At 43.6% G+C, this 21,373-nt stretch overlaps 2 protein-coding genes across 4 annotated transcripts in view; one reads left to right on the top strand and one right to left on the bottom strand.

The window, feature by feature from the left end:
* Positions 1-20,263, top strand: part of dnah5 (dynein, axonemal, heavy chain 5) — a 63,959-nt gene extending 43,696 nt beyond the window's left edge. Inside the window, exons 57-80 of the mRNA XM_083542217.1 lie at positions 423-654; positions 865-979; positions 2,155-2,331; positions 3,631-3,834; positions 4,388-4,567; positions 4,816-4,953; positions 5,968-6,103; positions 6,416-6,732; positions 7,492-7,647; positions 8,380-8,562; positions 8,953-9,196; positions 9,279-9,393; positions 9,813-10,003; positions 11,531-11,652; positions 11,924-12,073; positions 12,364-12,609; positions 12,739-12,958; positions 13,475-13,680; positions 13,778-13,981; positions 15,569-15,784; positions 16,669-16,881; positions 17,851-18,003; positions 18,171-18,402; positions 19,698-20,263. Of these exons, the coding sequence (XP_083398343.1) occupies positions 423-654; positions 865-979; positions 2,155-2,331; positions 3,631-3,834; positions 4,388-4,567; positions 4,816-4,953; positions 5,968-6,103; positions 6,416-6,732; positions 7,492-7,647; positions 8,380-8,562; positions 8,953-9,196; positions 9,279-9,393; positions 9,813-10,003; positions 11,531-11,652; positions 11,924-12,073; positions 12,364-12,609; positions 12,739-12,958; positions 13,475-13,680; positions 13,778-13,981; positions 15,569-15,784; positions 16,669-16,881; positions 17,851-18,003; positions 18,171-18,402; positions 19,698-19,849 (4,502 nt within the window). The 3' untranslated portion in view covers positions 19,850-20,263. The remainder of the gene's footprint in view (positions 1-422; positions 655-864; positions 980-2,154; positions 2,332-3,630; positions 3,835-4,387; positions 4,568-4,815; positions 4,954-5,967; positions 6,104-6,415; positions 6,733-7,491; positions 7,648-8,379; positions 8,563-8,952; positions 9,197-9,278; positions 9,394-9,812; positions 10,004-11,530; positions 11,653-11,923; positions 12,074-12,363; positions 12,610-12,738; positions 12,959-13,474; positions 13,681-13,777; positions 13,982-15,568; positions 15,785-16,668; positions 16,882-17,850; positions 18,004-18,170; positions 18,403-19,697) is intronic.
* Positions 20,264-20,650: 387 nt separating this feature from the next.
* adcy2a (adenylate cyclase 2a) overlaps positions 20,651-21,373 on the bottom strand; it is a 53,673-nt gene continuing 52,950 nt past the window's right edge. For all 3 annotated transcript variants that reach the window (XR_014533696.1, XM_083541803.1, XM_083541804.1), the window contains one exon: positions 20,651-21,142. Coding sequence is in view for 2 of the 3 variants with exons in the window: in XM_083541803.1 (XP_083397929.1) it covers positions 20,966-21,142 (177 nt within the window). In the remaining variant the exon portion in view is untranslated. The remainder of the gene's footprint in view (positions 21,143-21,373) is intronic.

The raw sequence follows: 21,373 nt of genomic DNA, 5'->3' as shown, positions 1-21,373 counted from the left end.
AAAATGAGTATCGATGAAGCCTGAACAAGTTTTCTGAAAATTGTGGACTTTAAAAGAATAAATATGGGTAAACAATCCCCCGTTTGATCTGCACTCTTCAGCTTCCCTTAATTCACTCTATCACCAGCAAATGGTTTCCCAAACCAGAAACGATTATGAAGGCCACCACAGCAGGAGGTGAAGGGTGTCAATTCTAAATTGGACCGATCGTTGGATAAATCGGGTCTCTGCTGCTGATATGTTCTGTTCCTGCTTCTTACTCTAAACCCATCTATCCTAGAGGCAACTTTTGCTATGCTATCTGGCAAAGTACCTTCTATTTTAAGTAACGCTAATAAACGCTCAAAATGGGCAAAAAAACCCAGCTAAACTTATAAACAAATAATGATGTTTTGCATAATCGTTATTATTTCCCCCCCCAGTCTCAGAGCACTTTCTATCCACGTACGACATCGACTGCTCGCCGCAGGTGAAACAGGAAGTGGTGCAGTGCATGGGTTCCTTCCAAGACGGCGTAGCTGAAAAATGTGTGGAGTATTTCCAGCGATACCGGCGATCGACTCACGTCACGCCAAAGTCATACCTCACCTTTATTCAGGGCTACAAGGGCATCTACAAAGAGAAGCATTCAGAAGTTCTGACCCTCGCTAACCGGTATATACTCACTGCTGAATTATTACTCCTAAAGGTTTTACAGTACATTTAGAATGTTTTTAACAATATACACATGGAAGTGAAGAACCCTCTAAAACCAAAATCCAGAAAACACAAAGACTTTTTGTTCAGCTTTTGATGAGACATAGTAAATAGATTTTTGAAACAATAGTAAAACATTGCTAACAAGGTTTTTTTCATTCTTTTCAGGATGAACACCGGCCTTCAGAAACTAAAGGAAGCCTCTGAGTCGGTCGCTGCTCTCAGCAAAGAGCTGGAGGTGAAGGAGAAGGAGCTGCAGATTGCCAACAAAAAAGCCGACATGGTACAGTACAACTGCACAGGATGCTAAAACTTTATTCATTTATTAATCAAGGACCTATAACATGCATTCTTTAAGTGTAGATTTAAAATAAGGCCAGTTGAATTTTTTCTTTTCTTGTTAGAGACTGAACCTTTATGTCAACAATATGTTACGATTTCTAAAAAGTCTGACTTCCGCATGCCAGTCCATTTGGTTTAAATAAATAGAAGTAACTTAGGATTGGGGGGGAGTGGTGGCTCCAGCGGTTAAGGCGCTGGGTTGCCGATCGGAAGGTCTGGGGTTCAAGCCCGGTATCGCCAAGCTGCCACTCTTGGGCCCTTGAGCAAAGCCCTTAACCCTCTATGCTCCGGGGAAATATCAAGGTCCGTGACGTCGAAGTGACGTGGGGCTGCCTTCCTGTGGGCTTACCACCTGCAGGAGTGTAAGGGACGTAAGGGACGGTGCTGTGAGGATTGGGCAGCAGTCGAAGGCGGGGGCCTGCTTAGACTGCTGCCCCCGCGACCCGAATTACGGATAAGCGGGAGAAAATGAATGAATGAATGAATTTAGGATTGGTTGCAGATTTTGGACCATGTTCATCAATAGCAGTCGGAATTAAGATCAGAACTTTTCTTTCATTAGAAATCGTAAATTCAGCCAAACTGAAATGTTGTGACTCCGTCTGTTATGTAAATCAACCTGCTGAGAATTGGCCACTAGGGGCAATATTTGGAAAAAGTGCTTGGACCCTGCAAATAATTGCGAGTAGTGTTATATAATATTACACCTATTAGACTAACAGGTATACAGTGGTCCCCCTGGGAACCCCAGCGAGTTCTGAAAATATGCGAATTTTGGACACACGCCTGCAGCCCCTATGGTACCTTAATGAATCCGTCTAGACATTATGTCACTTTATAAACGTAATAGTTGCAGTGTTTTACCAAATACATCGTTTAAAATGTTATTCCGAACGTTCTCGTGAATTTTAAGATAATCCACAACTTGCTGTTACTTAGGTTCCAAATGAGAACCTGTGAATTTTCTGATTTGAGAATTATCGTGGGTTTACTGTAGTTTGTTGCAGCATGTCACTTTAATGAATATTTTTGTTAGTATTCACATGATGCTCCATACATGCTACAAACGAGTACCTGCCATCACTCAGTTGACCACCTTGTTGCTACTGATCTCAGGTGCTGAAGGAGGTGACGGTTAAAGCTCATGCAGCTGAGAAGGTCAAGGTGGAGGTGCAGAAGGTGAAGGACAAAGCGCAGGCCATCGTGGACAACATCTCCGCAGACAAGGCCGTTGCTGAGGAGAAGCTTGAGGCGGCCAAGCCGGCGCTGGAGGAGGCAGAGGCGGCGCTGCAGGTCCGATTTGGGCTTCTGAACAATTAAAAAGAACTATTAGGTGCAATGATGTAAAAAGTACAAATAAACCAGGGGGGATTTTGGGGGGTTGTGGGGATGTATGTATTAGAGGTCGACCGATGGAACAAACAAACGTAACACTCCATATCAAATAATACTGAATCCTAAAAATATACTGAATTAAATAAATATTTAAATAAATAAATATTTCAACCACTAGTGTGTATGTATAGAGAGGAAAAGAAAACGGGGTAGCAAAAAGAGATGAAGAGCAGTGTAGATGTGTGTGTGTGTGTGTGTGTGTGTGTGTGTGTGTGTGTGTGTGTGTGTGTGTGTGTGTGTGTGTGTGTGTGTGTTTTTTCCAGGTGTTTTTTTTCTTTTCAGTGTAATTACAAGCTGCCTGTGAGGGTATAAAAATAGAGGTGCTGATGGCACCACCACTGCAGGGGACAAGGTCCTCACACACACACACACACACACATACACTTACATTTAAAACTCACCTCTAAAAACCCTCCAGAGTTTCATAGACATCATAGACAGTTTTTGCAAAGAGACAACTTTCATCAAATATCAAGCTTGTTTTTATTTTGATAAGTCAGTGCATTTGGTACCTGGGCCCTCAGTAGGGACGTACCCGACTTAATCCAAATCAGTTTCTCTTCCTCCGTAGGTATAAAAAAGTCTAACTCAGATGTATGAGCGTGTGCAGAGCTACACACGTGTTTTACCAGTCGAACTCGGCTGTAACAGTTTCCCTCTGACCAACCAATCAGAGGACGGAACAATGCTGACGCTATTCTGGGCCAGTGATCTGCTCTGTGAGGAGAATCTGAAATCTGATTGGTTAAAGAAACAGAGCTGTTGGTAATAAACTCGATGGTAAAAGTCCAGCAGTACTGATTCTGAAGGCTCTGGGGAGATTAGATTCACATGGCAGCACATAGAGGCTGAAATCTGATTGGACCAAAAAATCTACTATCCACATCCACGTACTGAAGCAGTGCAGCCGAGAGAAACATGAAGAGAAGAAACTGATGGAAGAAATTAATACAATTTCATGAAACAAATATTAGAGTTTAGGTCGTAAATGTAGGTCAGAGCTTCTGATAGTGTTTAGACCAGCAGAGAAGCTTTGCTGGCCATGACCGCCCGCCACTGGTATTCATACATGTGTTAATCTGCTTCCATGTAATAACTTTCAGAGCTGAGATGTTACCTTCAGCCTTACCTCCTTCGCATTCTTTATCCATCATCACGACAGTTCAGAATTCCCATTCGTCTTCTGTGTCTCTGCAGACAATCAAACCCTCAGATATAGCGACGGTGCGCACTCTGGGCCGCCCGCCTCACCTCATCATGCGCATCATGGACTGCGTGTTGCTGCTCTTCCAGCGGAGACTGAACTCTGTGAAGTTGGACACGGAGAGGAACTGCACTACTCCATCATGGCAGGAGTCGCTCAAACTCATGACCGCCGGGAATTTCCTCGGAAGTTTGCAGGTACTAAAAGAACATCGGACATGCATTTCAGTGAGTCACGACTGCAACACACTGATGAAAGCTGAATACAATACTACAAGGATTTATACTTACGGTATACGCCAGTCAGCTTGACTGTTTTTCGTCACAGTATGAGGGAGGGAATTAGCATGAAACGCTTTTAAAGGTGTAGACGATTAAAGTAATGTTTTAATGATTTAAAGGCATAGCCATGGTACAAACAACACCAGAACATTATTAACATACATTTTTACCTCATAAAGTGGTAATAAATTAGCATAAAAAGGTGCCAGTTAGCTGACTGACTGCTAAAAACACCTCTGTAGGTTCTGCGTTGTTTCTGGTTCCCAGGTCAAGCTTTCATCCCTGACATCTGGACTGAGGCAGATATTTATGGAAGATCTTTTTTTAGGGTGAAACAGACCCTCATTTTCTTTGTTTTGCAGTGAAAAGTCGAGGTTGAAAATCTTGAAGTATTGTCTGTAATAGCATTGTGTCTTATTGTGTTTATCGCAGTTTATTCAAAACTAAATAAATAATTGCGTCTCTGCAGCAATTTCCCAAAGACACCATCAACGAGGAGGTGGTGGAGCTGCTCCTCCCATACTTTGACATGTCCGACTACAACATCGAGACGGCGAGGCGAGTGTGTGGAAACGTGGCGGGCCTCTGCTCCTGGACCAAAGCCATGGCCTCCTTTTTTGCCATTAACAAAGAAGTCCTGCCTTTAAAGGTGAGAATCAATGACATAATTTGATTTGGCCATCGCAGGAAACCGTACCTACAAGTGAATTATAATCCTGTGACTTTCTTGGCAACTGGAACCACCATCAGATCTGCTGTCAGAACAAATGAATCACCTTCTGATCCATCATATTGGAGAACTTTGAAATTCCAAAGGAGTGAAGGTGGATGGAACTGTATGGTACATCCCTCCATTTATTACACTCTCTCACATGACTCCTTTCTTTCTTCATTTAGGCTAATCTGGCAGTACAGGAGAACAGGCTAGCTATCGCTAATGCTGACCTACAGAAAGCTCAGGCCGAGCTGGATGAGAAGCAAGCTGAGCTGGACGTGGTGCAAGCAGAGTATGAGAAGGCCCTGATTGAGAAACAGGTATCCTCAAGATCTTTAGAATTCCCATTGTTAAATATCCACAAGACCAAAGATAAGTGGTTCATATTAGTGATGATGATAATATTCAGTGATTCACTTCAGTTTCAGCGAGATGCACATCCCTAATTCAAATCATACCACACTTTTTCAACCTTTTCACTTCTCTGGAAAAAAAAAACCCAAACAAGAGAAACAAGGAAACTCATCTCATGTGTCAATACTTCATTTGCATTCCTGCATAAAAACGTGCAAATATCCTCTGAAAACAAACTCGTTGAGGGGACGTCTTCACGGCGTGTCCTCTCGCCGATTAGACGAGGGCGTCTGTGGAGCGTAATCAGCCGCATTAGCGTCACATTCATTAGCCGATAATTGTGTGATCAGCAGCCACTGATTGACTGGTCTCGCGGCGTTGATTGAAACGAAGCGTATTTGCACTTCAGGGAGCAGAAGTTGCCTTTTTGTGAAAGAACAAACAATGAATTTGAAAATGGAATCGTCTCCGTGATTAGCGAAGGCGCCTAATTGAACAAAGCTAATCGCTAATTATTGGAATCATGCTCATTAGTGTTAGCAGGTGTTGTTTAGGTCATTTTCTACCAGTAGAGGTTGGTGTTTTGCACGCAGGATGATGAAGCTCACACATAAGGGGCACATGTGGACACCAGTTGCAACATGACAGTGACCCTGTGCACAAAGCCAGCTCCATGAAGATCTGCTTTCCATAGGTTGGAAGGGAAAATCATCTGCTCTAGAGCTCCAACCTTATTGAACACCTTTGGGATGAATGTGGACACTGACTGTCCCCAGGCCTTCTTAACATCTCACCCACATCAGCACCTGATTTTACTAACACCATTGTGTCTAAATGAATCTCCACAAAATCTCGTGGAACATCTTCCCAGAAGAGTGGAGCTCATTATAACAGTAAATCGGAACTAAGGGTGGAATGGAAAAAAGTGTTTTATTAAAGTGATACAAAATGTAATACAAATCTGTCCTTTTGCCTTGTAGACATTGCTGGAGGACGCAGAACGTTGCAGACGCAAGATGCAGACGGCTTCCAGTCTGATCAGCGGCCTGGCCGGTGAAAAAGCTCGCTGGACCGAACAGAGCAAAGAGTTCGCTGCCCAGACGAAGAGACTCGTCGGTGCGTTTTTAGAAAAATCCGCACTTCACTCAGTTGTCTGATTTATAAATATATATATATGTGTGTGTTATTATATATAAAGTTGTAGTCTTGTTATATATATATATATATATATATATATATATATTCAATATATTGTCCAGTCTTCAACAGCCCAGGAGCATTCTGCTGATAGAAATGTCTCTGATTTCCAGATAAATTAACGTTAATAAACAAAGCACAATACGAGTAACATTGGTTCCAAATTGATTACATAATGATGTTGCAATGAAACTAACGTTCATTTATTCACGTGGATTTTGAATCGATCAGGAGATGTTTTGCTGGCTACCGCCTTCCTCTCCTACTCCGGCCCGTTCAACCAGGAGTTTCGCAACCTTCTGCTGGCCAACTGGCAAACGGAGATGAGGACACGGCACATTCCCTTCGGCGCCAACCTGAACCTGACCGAGATGCTGATCGACGCGCCGACCGTCAGCGAGTGGAACCTCCAGGGTCTCCCTAACGATGATCTGTCCATTCAAAATGGCATCATCGTGACTAAAGCAGCTCGGTTCCCACTGCTCATCGACCCTCAGACGCAGGGCAAGACCTGGATCAAGAATAAAGAATCCAAGAATGAGCTTCAGGTGAGGGGGAAAGGACAAATCAACCCAAGGAGAGTCTTCAGACATGATGTTTTAAGGGTGGATGATCAGATTCATGGAAATGTAATCTGGCTTTTAAATGGAAATCCTGATTCTCTTCATTCTTATTGGATAAATGAAAAATTGGCCCAAAGTTAAAGAAGGTCTCACTCCATAAAAGGAGAGATAAACTGGGAGATAAAACCCAGCGAGATTTGTCCCAAATCCTCCAATAATGTAACTCAGCCACTTTGCACTTTGCAGATGATTCTGAGTATTTGAGAGTTAAGGGTCTTGCTCAAGAGTCCAGCAGTGGCAGCTTGGTGGTTCTGGGGTTTGTCCCCCAACCTTCCAAACAGAAGTCTAACTGTTAAACTACCACTTTCCCATTAGATATAGTCTCTGATTATGCAATGCATCACATAATCACACTAAAGCTACCAAACCCTTCCAGCCAGATGTTTTTTTGTATTTATGTATGTATTTATTCTGAAAAGCTAATGTGAAATGAGCAGATTTGAATAAAATGATGAGTGAGTCCGGTGCTCATACCCTCCTCCTCCTCCTCCTCCTGCTCATTGCTCTGTAGAACAATGCTCTAAGACAAACACGAAGCTTTTCAAGGTTCTCTCATTCATCACACTCGAGGGTCTCTTGCATTTCCAAAGAGTCCTTGCACAAACACAGCCTTTCCTTCCAAATCCTCTGGAAAAAAACTACTTAAGCTGAGTGTGTGTATTGTGTGTGTGTGTGTTCTGCCAGATTACGTCGCTGAATCACAAGTATTTCAGGAACCACCTAGAGGACAGCTTGTCCCTGGGGCGTCCCCTGCTCATCGAGGATGTGGGTGAAGAGCTTGATCCCGCTCTGGACAATGTGCTGGAGAAGAACTTCATCAAGACTGGAACTACATACAAGGTGTGATGTTAAGATGATTCTTCGTTTCACACATTCCACTTCAAGCTAGCTACCGAATCTTCAAATAGCTGGACGAGCAGGAATTTTCACTTTTCTTCTCCACACTGTACGTACACGAGGTGATATCATAAAGGTTAAAGACTAGTTTTGTAACACTCCAACAGATGGCAGCACAAGGCTGCACGCACAGTCACAGGAAGCACCGACCTTCTGTACATGTAGATGAATAAAGTGAGCAGAAACACCACCTCGTACATGTGGCCAGTGATGGTAATATTGCTTTGATTTAAGAGGACACAGGGAAGACAGTGAGCCTTCTCCTTCTCCTTCCATTCCTTTCTGTCTACTAGCATCCAGAACTTAGCTTGGTTAAATAAACAGCAGTGGTGAACTGGTTCTCCCAGGTCTCTTCATTATCAGCTCTCCAATTGTGTGCTGGAAATAACGAGCCGACGGCGCCATCCGGAGCTCTGACAGGTTTCACTCGCAGCTCTGTTAACGTGGAGGTGCAAACACCTGATCTCCAGCTTTAATCACGGATCCCGGCGCCAATTTATTTCCTCTGCTGTCACACCTCATTATCTTCACTTCGAGTGTCATATCAAGCTATTTTTCATCCTGACAAAACACCATAAAGTCACACCTTTGTTTATGGGGTTTTTTTTGTGCTGTACGAAGATGTAACAAAAAGAATGTTTTTTAGGAACAATGTTGTTTTTTTTACTATAAAAGGTAAAAGTTGGTGATAAAGAGGTGGACGTGATGAAGGGTTTCCGACTTTACGTGACCACCAAGTTGCCCAATCCAGCATACACTCCGGAGATCAGCGCTCGGACGGCCATCATCGACTTCACAGTCACTATGCGAGGTCTGGAGGAGCAACTGCTCGGCCGTGTGATCCTCACGGAGAAACAGGTGCTAACTTATTTCCATCTCCAAGTACCAATGTACAGTTAAGGATCTACTTGGGTCCTACAATGACAATGAACAAAAGTCATTCTTGGACCCTAAATCCAGGTGCACAATGTGAATTTGGAGACAATTTGGTCGTCTGAGACACATTTTTAAAAGAATCCTATAATCCGAGGCTACAATCTCGAAGTTCATCGATCATTTCTTTTCCTCCGGTGAAAAGGAGAATCCGAGATCCGTACTTGTTCTCTGAATTTGATTCCTGTGGGTGTTTAAGATAATCATCATCTCAATGAATTGTGTAATAAGAGTAAAACAACATTTAGAAGATATAACATAGAAGATGAACCAAACCAAAATGTATTACCAACTGAGTTTCTATCTACGCTTCAGGAGATGGAGAAGGAGCGCACGGACCTTCTAGAGGACGTAATGGCCAACAAGCGCAAGATGAAGGAGCTGGAGGACAACCTGTTGTTCAGACTGACCAGCACTCAGGGTTCGCTGGTAGACGACGAAAGCCTGATTTCTGTTTTGGCCAACACCAAGTGCACCGCCGAGGAGGTCACGCTAAAGCTCCAGATCGCTGCTGAAACTGAAGTTCAGATCAATGCAGCACGAGAAGAATACAGACCTGGTAATAACATTGGAATGAGTTTCGTCGCTGTTTCAAACAAGGATTGTTCAGGATTGTTGGTTTATTCTCTCGATGTGTGCAGTGGCGACCAGAGGGAGCATCCTGTACTTCCTGATCACCGAGATGAGCATGGTGAACGTGATGTACCAGACTTCACTGCGCCAATTTCTTGGCCTGTTCGACTTGTCTTTAGCCAGGTAATGCAAGCCAAAAAAACATGTGCAGATGTTTGGTGTTTTTTGAGACCTCAATACATTTGTAATGACAGCAAGCTTTCAAAATCTTTACGCTATTTAAATTAAAAGCATGAATATTTATAATATTATTATAATGTACCAAAAAATAGAAAATAGAAATCCCAAAAAATATGATTCTACCACCACCACCATGCATATTTTTTTGTTTTCATTTACAACAAATGCCCCTAATACAAGTATGTGGTTAAGGGCCTTGCTCAGGGGCCCAAAAGTCTCAGCGGCTCCAAAGTCCAATGCCATAACCACCAAACTCCCACCTTCCCCTTCGTTCTCATGATACTACTGAACCCTTCTATTTAACATTGTGATGAATTGATATTTCATGTTATTTGCAATAAAAGCATATTGATGCTCACCAGGTCTTTGAAAAGTCCGATTACAAGCAAAAGGATCGCCAACATCATCCAGCACATGACCTATGAAGTGCACAGGTATGCAGCCCGAGGCCTGTACGAGGAGCACAAGTTCCTGTTCACGTTGCTGCTGGCGCTCAAAATCGACATGCAGAGCAAACGAATAAAACACGAAGAGTTCCTGACCTTGATCAAAGGTGAGAGCCGAGGCAGAAACATCAGAACTCTCTCTTTTCTTCCTTTCTTGGTCTCTCCATTATTTGCTTCCCCCATTAAAAGTTGCTGGTTATGAAAGAAAAGAGAAAAAGTGAGTCAGTAGAGGGATAATCAGGATAGGAAACGATATTATTCTCGTGTGTAATGATATCAAAGGTTTCGGTAAAAAATTTCATATCGACGCTGGGATTCAGTGGAGGAAGTTTTAACTTGAACTGGTTGGAAAAGAGGTTGGGAAGTTCATTCTTTTGGGAAGGGGTGGATATTTAACTACTGGGGAATAGGGTTAGATGTTGGAACGGGGTTAGATGTTGGAATAGGGGTTAGATGTTGGAATGGGGTTGTATGTTGGAATGGGGTTAAATGTTGGAACGGGGTTAAATGTTGGAACGGGGTTGGATGTTGGAATGGGGGTTAGATGTTGGAACGGGGTTGGATGTTGGAACGGGGGTAAGATGTTGGAACGGGGTTAGATGTTGGAACGGGGTTGGATGTTGGAACGGGGTTGGATGTTGGAACGGGGTTGGATGTTGGAACGGGGTTGGATGTTGGTATGGGGTTGGATGTTGGAACGGGGTTGGATGTTGGAACGGGGTTAGACGTTGGAACGGGGTTGGATGTTGGAATGGGGGTTAGATGTTGGTATGGGGTTGGATGTTGGAACGGGGTTTGATGTTGGAATGGGGGTTAGATGTTGGAACGGGGTTGGATGTTGGAACGGGGTTAGACGTTGGAACGGGGTTGGACGTTGGAATGGGGGTTAGATGTTGGTATGGGGTTGGATGTTGGAACGGGGTTTGATGTTGGAATGGGGGTTAGATGTTGGAACGGGGTTGGATGTTGGAACGGGGGTAAGATGTTGGAACGGGGGTTAGATGTTGGAACGGGGGTTAGATGTTGGAACGGGGGTTAGATGTTGGAACGGGGTTAGACGTTGGAACGGGGTTAGACGTTGGAACGGGGTTGGATGTTGGAATGGGGGTTAGATGTTGGTATGGGGTTGGATGTTGGTATGGGGTTAGATGTTGGAATGGGGGTTGGATGTTGGAATAAGGGGTTAGATGTTGGAACGGGGTTGGATGTTGGAATGGGGGTTAGATGTTGGTATGGGGTTGGATGTTGGTATGGGGTTAGATGTTGGAATGGGGGTTGGATGTTGGAATAAGGGGTTAGATGTTGGAACGGGGTTGGATGTTGGAATGGGGGTTAGATGTTGAAATGGGGTTAGATGTTGAAATGGGGTTAGATGTTTCTGGGAAGGAGTGCAATGTTTTGGAAGGGGTGGATAACTATTGAGGAGGGGGTTTGATTTATTTTGGAAAGAAAGTTGATCTTGGGCATCACTTAAAGCCGTCATTGTATTATTCATTATTCATCTGGAAGTTAAGGTTGTGAATGATTATGGGAAAAGTGTAGACACATGCACACATGGCTGGACATTTTATGAGAGTTAAAGGGCTGTGTGTGTGTGTGTGTGTGTGTGTGTGTGTGTGTGTGTGTGTATTCAGGTGGCGCATCACTGGATCTAAAAGCGTGCCCACCCAAAGCCGCTAAGTGGATCTTGGACATGACGTGGCTCAACCTGGTGGAGCTCAGTAAGCTGTGGCCCTTCTCCAACATTCTCGATCAGGTGTGTGTGTGAGTGTGTGTGAGATGCTCTGAGATGTTTTTCTGCTCATCAAGGTTGTAAAAAGGCTATTGTTTGTCTGCAGAACGGCCCCATGTGTGTGAAGCAAAAAAAGGCTTCATGTGTTCAGTGTTGTGTGTGACTGCTGTGTGTGTACAGTCTCACATGCTGAAGTGTCATAAAAACAAATTGAGTGTGTGTATGCTCCTGCCAGCTCGTTTCATTCACGTGTGTCTGTGTGTGTGTGTGTGTGTGTGTGTGTGTGTGTGTACAGATTGGTAGTCATGAGAAGCAGTGGAAGATATGGTTTGATAAAGAAGCCCCGGAGGAGGAGCCGATCCCCAACGCCTACGACAAATCACTCGACTGCTTCAGACGCCTGCTGTTCATTCGCTCCTGGTGTCCAGATCGAACAATCGCACAGGTTACACACACACACACACACACACACACACACACACACACACAGACCTGTTACACACCTTACACACCCTCTTTATACTATATTAGATAGATAGAGTGATAGATCTATAAATTGACAGACAAATGAACAAATTGATCTCATTAATAATAAACAAATAATAATTAAATTAAATATCAGAAATCAGCAGGACATTGCAGCAGGACATCGCAGCAGGACATCGCAGCAGGACATCGCAGCAGGACAGTATCTAATCTCTATAAAGTACAGATTTATACTTGTTTATTCCTCAGGCTCGTAAATACATCACAGATTCTTTAGGAGAAAAATATGCCGAGAGCGTTGTTTTAGACCTGGAGAGGACGTGGGAGGAGTCGGACCCTCGCACACCCCTCGTCTGCTTTTTGTCTATGGGATCGGATCCCACAGACTCCATCATCGCTCTGGGCAAGAGGCTCAAGATTGAGACACGATACGTCTCCATGGGCCAGGGACAGGAAGTCCATGCCCGCAAACTACTGCAGCACTTGATGGCTAACGTAAGAGCTACCAGGACATGTTTATTTCCATGTGATTCCACTGCTGAATCGGTTTCTATTTTAAGTTTGGTGTTAAATCTGCTCAAAAATCTATAAAAACCTATATGTCCGCTACACACACACACACAGGGTGGCTGGGCCCTGCTGCAGAACTGCCACCTAGGACTGGACTTCATGGACGAGCTGATGGACACACTGACCGAGACAGACAGCATTCACGAAGGGTTCCGCCTGTGGATGACCACCGAGGAGCACCGGCACTTCCCCATCACGATGCTCCAGATGGCCATCAAATTCACCAACGAACCACCGCAGGGTCTCAAAGCAGGACTCAAGAGGACCTATGGAGGTTAGGAGGAGATAAACAGATAGACAGAATGAGAGAACACTGTTCTTCTTCTTACCTTATACAGCAAAAAAACTATTTTTGGCTTCCATTGTTTTGTCCATTAAAACGCTTCACAAGCAACATGCTGGCTAGACCATGTGTAATTATAGCAGCCATGACTTTCCAGTCCTACTCTTCCAACCTCACATAAACCCAGTGTCCAGCAGGATCAATAAAAGTAATGATGTTCAAAAAAATACGTCACTACACGCTGATAGTGACCTTCATTTTCAGGGTAAAAAATGCTTTTTCACACTCAGCACTAGGCGTAAATTTTTTGCCATGATAAAGAAATGTTTTTGTTTCGAGTGACATCTGGTGCAGCACCTACTCTTGGGTCCAATCAGCTGTGAAATGGATTTTACCCAAAGCCATGTTGCACATGTGCTGTCAAGCTTGAAGCCCAAATTCTGTGAAGTGAAACGTCGCTTTTTCTGTCAATCAAAAACTCTTTTTTTCTGTCCATCTGATTCTCAGGGATTAGCCAGGACCTTCTAGACGTGAGTAACATGCTGCAGTGGCGTCCGATGCTGTACGGTGTAGCCTTCCTGCACTCGACTGTCCAGGAAAGGCGCAAGTACGGCCCTCTGGGATGGAACATCCCCTATGAGTTCAACCAGGCTGACTTCAATGCCACTGTCCAGTTCGTGCAAAACCATCTGGACGACATAGACATCAAGAGGGTGAGCTGGATTAGCATTGAGGTCACCATTAAGGTGGTACCTTCTCAAATTCTCTACCCATATGAACAAAAAGTGTTTAAACGACCCACATCCCTAGGGAGTGTCGTGGAACACGGTGCGTTACATGATCGGCGAGATCCAGTATGGCGGCCGGGTGACGGACGATTACGACAAGCGCCTGCTGAACACCTTCTCTAAGGTTTGGTTCAGCGAGAACATGCTCAGCCCGGACTTCCAGTTCTACAAAGGCTACAGCATCCCAAAGTGCACCAGTGTAGAGCAGTACCTAAACTACATACAGGTGAGTTGTACAACGCTACTCATGTTCTCCATTCAGTAAAGGCTGCAAGCATGTGTATGGAGAGGAGAAGCTGCTTGGAGACAAGGGTTCATCTCATTGTTGCTACCCTATAACGATTGTTCATTCAGTCGCACACAACAATCTTATCATCGCGAGACAGACAGTGTACAAGCAGAAAGACGTGGCTTTGTACGAACGGCACAAGATTGATAGCCGTGAAAATAATAGCGACCCGGACCATTTGGAGAGGAAAAAAAAAAAACATACAGCCGTAGCCGTGTTGTTAATCCTGCTATCACAAAACTCCTGTCTCTAAAAATAACTCCAACGCTGAGAATCTCCTTAATCGACTTATGAGCGCAGGGATTCGGAGTGATTAAGAGACGAAGCGAGTTTACGCTCATATGCTAACATCCTCTAAAGTACAAACCATTGGAAATAATGAGCTGGAGACTGTAAAGTTCAAAGAAACGCTTTTCAAAGAATGACCTTTTATTTAAACCAAAAAATGACCTCTGGGAAAGTCATAGCATCATGGGGTCAGAACACAAACACAAATCTCGAGATCTGAACCCGGTCCGGTGATCTGCTAATGTCTGGTGAGTCCGAATCAGGGTTTTTTTTCGGTAGAAGAAGCCTTTATTTGTCACATACATACTGCAACACAATGACCTACTGTATATCTCAGCTTGGTGGGAATCTGGGGTCAGAATGCAGGATCAGACAAGATACAGTGCCTCCAAAGCATAGAATTTAAAGGGCCTTGCTCAAAGGCCAACATCGGCAGCTTGGCATGATGGTGCTTCAACTCCTGACCTTCTGATCAATAACCAAGAGCCTTAACCATTACCTGACTATTGCCCTTTTTGCCCCTCTAATGCCCACCATTGCCACCTACTACTGTAGCAAGGCAGTGGACTTCAACACTTTCATGTCAAGACTTAGTCAAGGTGAGTCAGGAACATTAAGAACAAAGAGGGTTGAGGGCCTTGCTCAAGGGCCAACATTGGCAGAACTCTCAACCTTCTCATCAATAACCTACAGCTGTAAACATTACCTGACCATTTCAGCCCATCTGCCCCTTTACTGCCCACCTACCCCCTACCACCACTGCCCCCTACTAGCAAGCTTAAGTAAGACTTAAACACTGCGATGTCAGGAATGTTGAGTAAGAGAGTCAGGAGAAACAAGCCCTGATCAGTGAGGAACATTAAGAACTGGCAAGTGAGGAGTCCTGAGAACTGGCTAGTCTTATGCACCAGGTCAATACTCTTAAGCACTGGCCAGTATGCAGACTTACTTTGCTAGAAATCAGGAACTTCAAGCAGCAGTGAATCAGCACTCTTTAGCTCTCGCAAGTCAGGACCATGAAGTTTGGGGAAATCTAACAACCTTGCATGCTGACTGGTATGTCAGAAGTATCAAGCAATGGCAAGTCAGGGGTTACTCAAGGTTTCCTTTCAGAAATGCTTCTAACTAGGTCCTGTTTTTAACGATTGATTTATTAGCCACTCAGTGTTACCCCTGTATATCCAGTTACCCCTGAACCCCTTTGTTGACTTGACTATCCATTCCTACATCTCTCAGGGCCTCCCAGCGTACGACACTCCAGAGGTGTTCGGCTTGCATCCCAATGCTGACATCACGTACCAAAGCAAGTTAGCTAAAGATGTTCTGGACACCATCCTGAGCATCCAGCCGAAGGACAGCTCCAGTGGCGGTGGTGAGACCAGAGAGGCCGTGGTGGCTCGACTGGCTAATGACATGCTGGAGAAACTTCCTCCGGACTATGTGCCCTTTGAGGTTTGTCTTTTAATGAAACTTTTTTTTGTCTAGTGTAGCATAACCCTTGGTGTAAAGATGATGTCTGCTGAGACACCACATGCTTCATCAGGAGGGATTTTATTTTGCCCAAGTTTGAAATCACCATTTCTTACAGGGTTGCCAAAACATCCAATTTCACATTTAATTCCCATTTGTTGTTATAATAATCTCCACATTTTTCTGGAAAGATGATGTAGATTTTGTTAAGAGTAATTTAGCTACAAGGATGTTAGTAACGTCAGATAGTGATGTAGGTGAGAAGGTGAGGAGGCCTGGGGTGCACAGGGGCATCGTCATGCTGGCACAAGCTTGGGTCTCCTAGTTGAAGTGCAGAGAAAATTTCATGCCACTGCACAATTTTGTGTCTTCAAAAGTTTGGGGAAGAACCACATATGGTCCCAAAAATCTTTTCCCATATACTGTATTTATTGCACCTGGAATTCCGTAAAGCTGCTTGGTGACATTTTTTGTCCAGTTAGAATTATATATAAATAAACATTTTATTGAATTATGTGCTGCAGCTTTTTCCAAAGTGGTTAAACCTTATAATTATAATTATTTCTACATAAAACTGCAGGTGCTTAGGAGACCAGCAGGCACTAATTGGTATCCACTTATTATTCTGCTCAAATTAGCAGTGATCCGAATCACCGTTCCTTTTGTTTTGCTCCCTCGTTATTAACGCTCCCTGAAAGCAGACCTTTTAAAGTTCACCGCATGAAATTATTACAACTGCAGAAGACCAGACAAACCAAATCATTACCAGGTGATGGCTGTTCGGAGAACATCGTACACAGGTCACAAAAGATACAGGACTATTTCATATGATGAGGTGTGTGTGTGTGTGTGTGTGTGTGATGTAGGTAAAGGAGAGGCTGAATAAATTGGGTCCGCTGCAGCCAATGAACATCTTCTTGCGTCAGGAGATCGAGCGCATGCAGCGCGTGTTGGTCCTGGTGAGAAACACGCTCACGGAGCTCAAGCTGGCCATTGATGGGACCATCGTGATGAGCGAAAGCCTGCGTGATGCCCTCGACTGCATGTATGATGCGCGTGTACCCGCGCGCTGGGAAAAGGTTCGACATTTACATTATCACCAAATGGCCATCATTGTTATGGTTCTCACCTGTTCACTGATGAACACTTAAATGCAATTGCAGCCTGAAACCATTGAAGCTAACATACTGAGTGATTCTCACCTTCCCTGAATGGTATCCAACTGATAGAACTCCAACCAGAGATAAAGAAGGGCATCAGCATGAATCAGGCAGGTCCAGAATGAAGGAACCCTGGTACCTCAGGAGCTTGTGTTGCTTAATAGAGAGAGAGAGAGAAACATGGATTATTACATATTGTAATTGTTACATAATAGGGACCCTGTACAGTGTGATCAGGGTGTCAGTGGGGACTTTGGCAAGACTCGCTAAAACAGCATAACTAAAACTGAGAACCAGAAGGTAAACACAGACATGAAGGATCTCTGGGAAAGTAACAATAATAGTCAGCATTATTATCTAATTAAATTCAATTCAATTAAAAAGTGGTTAATTATAAAGTAGTTAAAGGTTTCTGCAGTGAACACTTTCTAATCGTCTGCAGTCGCTGTGCATTCAGCGCGAAAGTCACAGTGTAGTTTCGCAGCAGCAGCTCCGATTCCATTCCGGCTGCAGTTTCAGATGTTCTGACTTTATAAATGTCCCCGCTTTCGTTTTTATTAAACGCCACTCTGATGGCGAATTAATTGTGAGGTCAAAAAGTGAATAATTTGAGAAATATAAAAGGGGGAAGAGTTTTAGAGACGCATTCGAATATTAATGTCCTCAGTAATCTTGTGTTTAACACACTTGTCAGGTCCAGGTTCTGTCTGTTCAGGGCTGTAATGGAACAGAGTGACTCCTGAATGCCAATCAGATGAATATTTGAATGATTTCTTATGTGTGTGTGTGTGTGTGTGTGTGTGTGTGTGTGTGTGTGTGTGTGTGTGTGTGTGTTGTGCTTCTTGTCCTGATTGAATAACTTTGCTTATGTGTCTGTGTTTGTTTTAGGCCTCCTGGGCCTCCAGCACTTTGGGCTTCTGGTTCACTGAGCTTTTGGAGCGAAACCGCCAGTTTCAGGCCTGGATCTTCGAAGGACGTCCCCACTGCTTCTGGATGACGGGCTTCTTTAACCCACAGGGTTTCCTTACAGCAATGAAACAGGTAAGCCACACACACACACACACATTCAAGTGTGTGTTTACAGGGACCGGACATCCCAGTGGTTTACAAGGACCTTCGTTTTGTATCTGTATATATATATATATATATATATATAGCAAGTTAAACCATTTTCACAAGATGTTTGTGAACTTTTTCGAATCCTACAGGAGATCACTCGCGCTAACAAAGGCTGGGCTCTCGACCGTATGGTTCTGTGCAACGAGGTGACCCGCTGGATGAAGGACGACATCACGGCGCCACCACAGGAAGGTGTCTACGTCTACGGGCTGTATCTGGACGGAGCCAGCTGGGACCGCAGGAACTGCAGACTTGTCGACTCCAAGCCCAAAGTCCTGTTTGAAATGATGCCCGTGATCAGGATGTACGCTGAGAACAACGGTGAGAAATGCTTTTTTTTATTTTTTAGAATATCCTATTTAGCTACTTTCAATTCAAAGCACTTTAATCTCAACAAATAATCTAATAGTGTGTTGGGTTTAAAGCTCTATAGCAGACCATTTACGATCTTCCACATCGTCCAAACCATGAAATACAGATCTGCATGGGGTCCTCGGGTCTCACAGATTTGTGTCCCGAAGTTCAAGTGAAGGAACATTTATATGCTCCTGCATCCAAAAACGTCCTGTACAATTGTGTGCTTCTGACTTTGTGGGAACAGTTTGGAGAACCACCACATATGGCTGGAAAAGTCAGGTGTCTAAATACTTTTATATATTTAGTGTATATTTATTTATAGTGAAGATAAGACGTATTAGTTCAGGGTTTTTTCAGTAGCTTGCAGACACACCCTATCAGATCTTCAGCCTTATTATTACTATATCATTTGCTCATTTATGATATTTGGTATTTTTTCTAGATCTCTCCAGATCACATGCTCTCCACGTGGCTAATAGACTTTTGGGGTAAAATGAGGTCCAGTAACAAAAAGAAAAGGACAAAAAAAAAAAAAGGTCTTTTGATTCCTAGTCCATGCAGCACTTTTTTATTTGAATGCGTCCCAGAAATCAGGGAGCATTTCAATGTCATGTACAGAGATGTTTTTTTCCGAGAAGAGCTGTTCCAAGACTGGGGGTCTCGAGTGCCTCTATAAAAGCCTCATTTTAATCCCAAAGACTATTTATTAAACTAAATGTAATAAAGAATCAGACACTGTTTAACTTTATCATGAACGAATAACTTTTGATTTTTAGAGTGCAAAAATACTGAAAACCAGAACATGACCTTTGACCCTGAGATTATCAAAAAAACCAATCTTATGCTAAGGTGTCCACAAACTTTTGATACGGTACTATGTATAGAAAAGGCCTAAATAAATAAATATTTACTATAAGCCATTTTCTAGACACACTACTGTATATTAAGATCCTGGGGGCGGAGCTTAGTGAAGATGGGTAGGAATAAAGGTGTGGTTTCAAGAAGTTCATTTGAATATTTAAAAACCTAATCATTATTGGCCCAATTTCAAAAACCACCACCGACACCACCACCACCACCACCACCAGCCTTCTGCACCTTTACCTGACCGCACACTTCAGATCCAGAAGATCCAGAGAAGGTTGAAACTCGGTCCATCTGTGATGGGTTCTGATGACACAATGGTTGAAGTTAAGTCAGACGTTTCAGTGTTCCGCGTGAATTATTATGCAATGAACTGAGTATGATTTGATTCTCAGGTTTGAAGGACCCTCGCTTCTACTCCTGCCCCATCTACAAGAAACCTGTGAGGACGGACTCGAACTGCATCGCAGCGGTGGACTTGAAGACAACTCAGCCACCCGAGTACTGGATCTTACGAGGCGTAGCTCTGCTGTGTGACGTGAAATGATACCGTCTTTCTGCCACGTTCACACGCTGAGAGGACGCCATCATCTACAGTGCGACCGCATCGCTTACCTTATAGAGGCTATAGCTAGCATCTCCCACGCTACATAGCTAGTCATGTTCACCAAGCCCTGTTCTTATCCCAAATGTTAGCACACAATCGTATACGTCGTGCAGTAGCGTGACATTTTCCCTTCACTTGAACTAGGAGGAATCTGGTGGAACATCTCCCCAGAAGAATGGAGGTCCTCGTAACAGAAAATGAGCTCTAAATGTGGAAAAAAAAAAAAGATTCACATATCAATCTAGCTCTCAGGCATCCACAAACCTTTGCCCATACAGCGTATATCATTCCATTAAACCTGCTGGAAAATATTTTTTGTAATTATTCTGTGCAATTAAATCCTTTTTAAACAAATACCTTCTGCTCTGCTGTGCCAGAACTCTGTGTCTCACTCTGAAATGTACCAAGCATTAACTTGTCTTTTTCCCAGCATGCATTTGGTCCCATAGCGGCGGCGGCGGTGGCGTTTGCCAGCTCGGTAAAGCGTGTACGCGCAGAGGAAAGGGCGCCGCCGCGTCTGGTTAATTAGCAGGCATGATCAGGTGCGATGAGCCCCTTTTCAACAAACTCGCGGACCTCCAGATGTGGCACGTAACACTCCGAATGGCAATCTGTTAACTCCTGTACGCTCATTTATTCTCACCTCATAATATACTGAGTGCCTACAACTACTCATGTATCAACCACCTTCCTCACGAAGTCTCATAATAATAATAATAATAATGAAGAAATCAGAGCATCAGAAGTACATATAAAGTTTAATGATTTTTCTTCTCTTTTTTTTTTTTTTTTTTTACAAAAAAGAAATTTCTTTTTACAAAATGAAAAATAATGGCATCAGCACATCAAAAAACACTTTTTGGTTGTATTTGGTTTTTCTTACAAAAGAATTGCTACCTTACGTACGTACGTCATTGTTGTACCCTGTGCACAAACCCTGCTCACGAGAAACTACCGGAACGCTAGCGCTTGACAAACATCCAACGATCTCGTGCATCTAAAGGACAAGGCGAGATTATTTACAAGCTTCTCTGGCATCCCGACGTTTTTTTTTTCTTAGTTGACTTTGTTGAGCTCGTCGGCTAACGGCACCGTCCCCTGCGAGAGCGACCTCAACATCTCGGTGTGGATGAAGTAGGTCTTCAGCTCTCCTTTGCCTTTAACGTTGATGATTCCGCGGCACGAGCACATGTAGCCGAGGGTCACCAGGATGCGGCTCGTCTCCTCCGTCACCTTGGAAAGGAGAAAAATACATTTCATGCGAAGTTCAAACTTAAACTCTACAGACAAAAGCCATGTGTGGTTCTTTCCCAAAATGGGAATGCTGACGGCACCCCAGGAACCTCCTTATCACTGCCTGACTGAGCACAAATCTCCACTAAAGCTAGTGGAGCAACATCTTAAAAAAACATTCAGTAGAGGTTTAAATGTGGCGTACGATGTTCACATACCAATCTTAAGATC

This window comes from Silurus aristotelis (assembly GCF_946808225.1).
Source record: "Silurus aristotelis genome assembly, chromosome: 1".
NCBI lineage: Eukaryota > Metazoa > Chordata > Actinopteri > Siluriformes > Siluridae > Silurus > Silurus aristotelis.
Note: the sequence above shows the minus strand (reverse complement) of the source record. Positions and strands in the feature narration are given on the sequence as shown.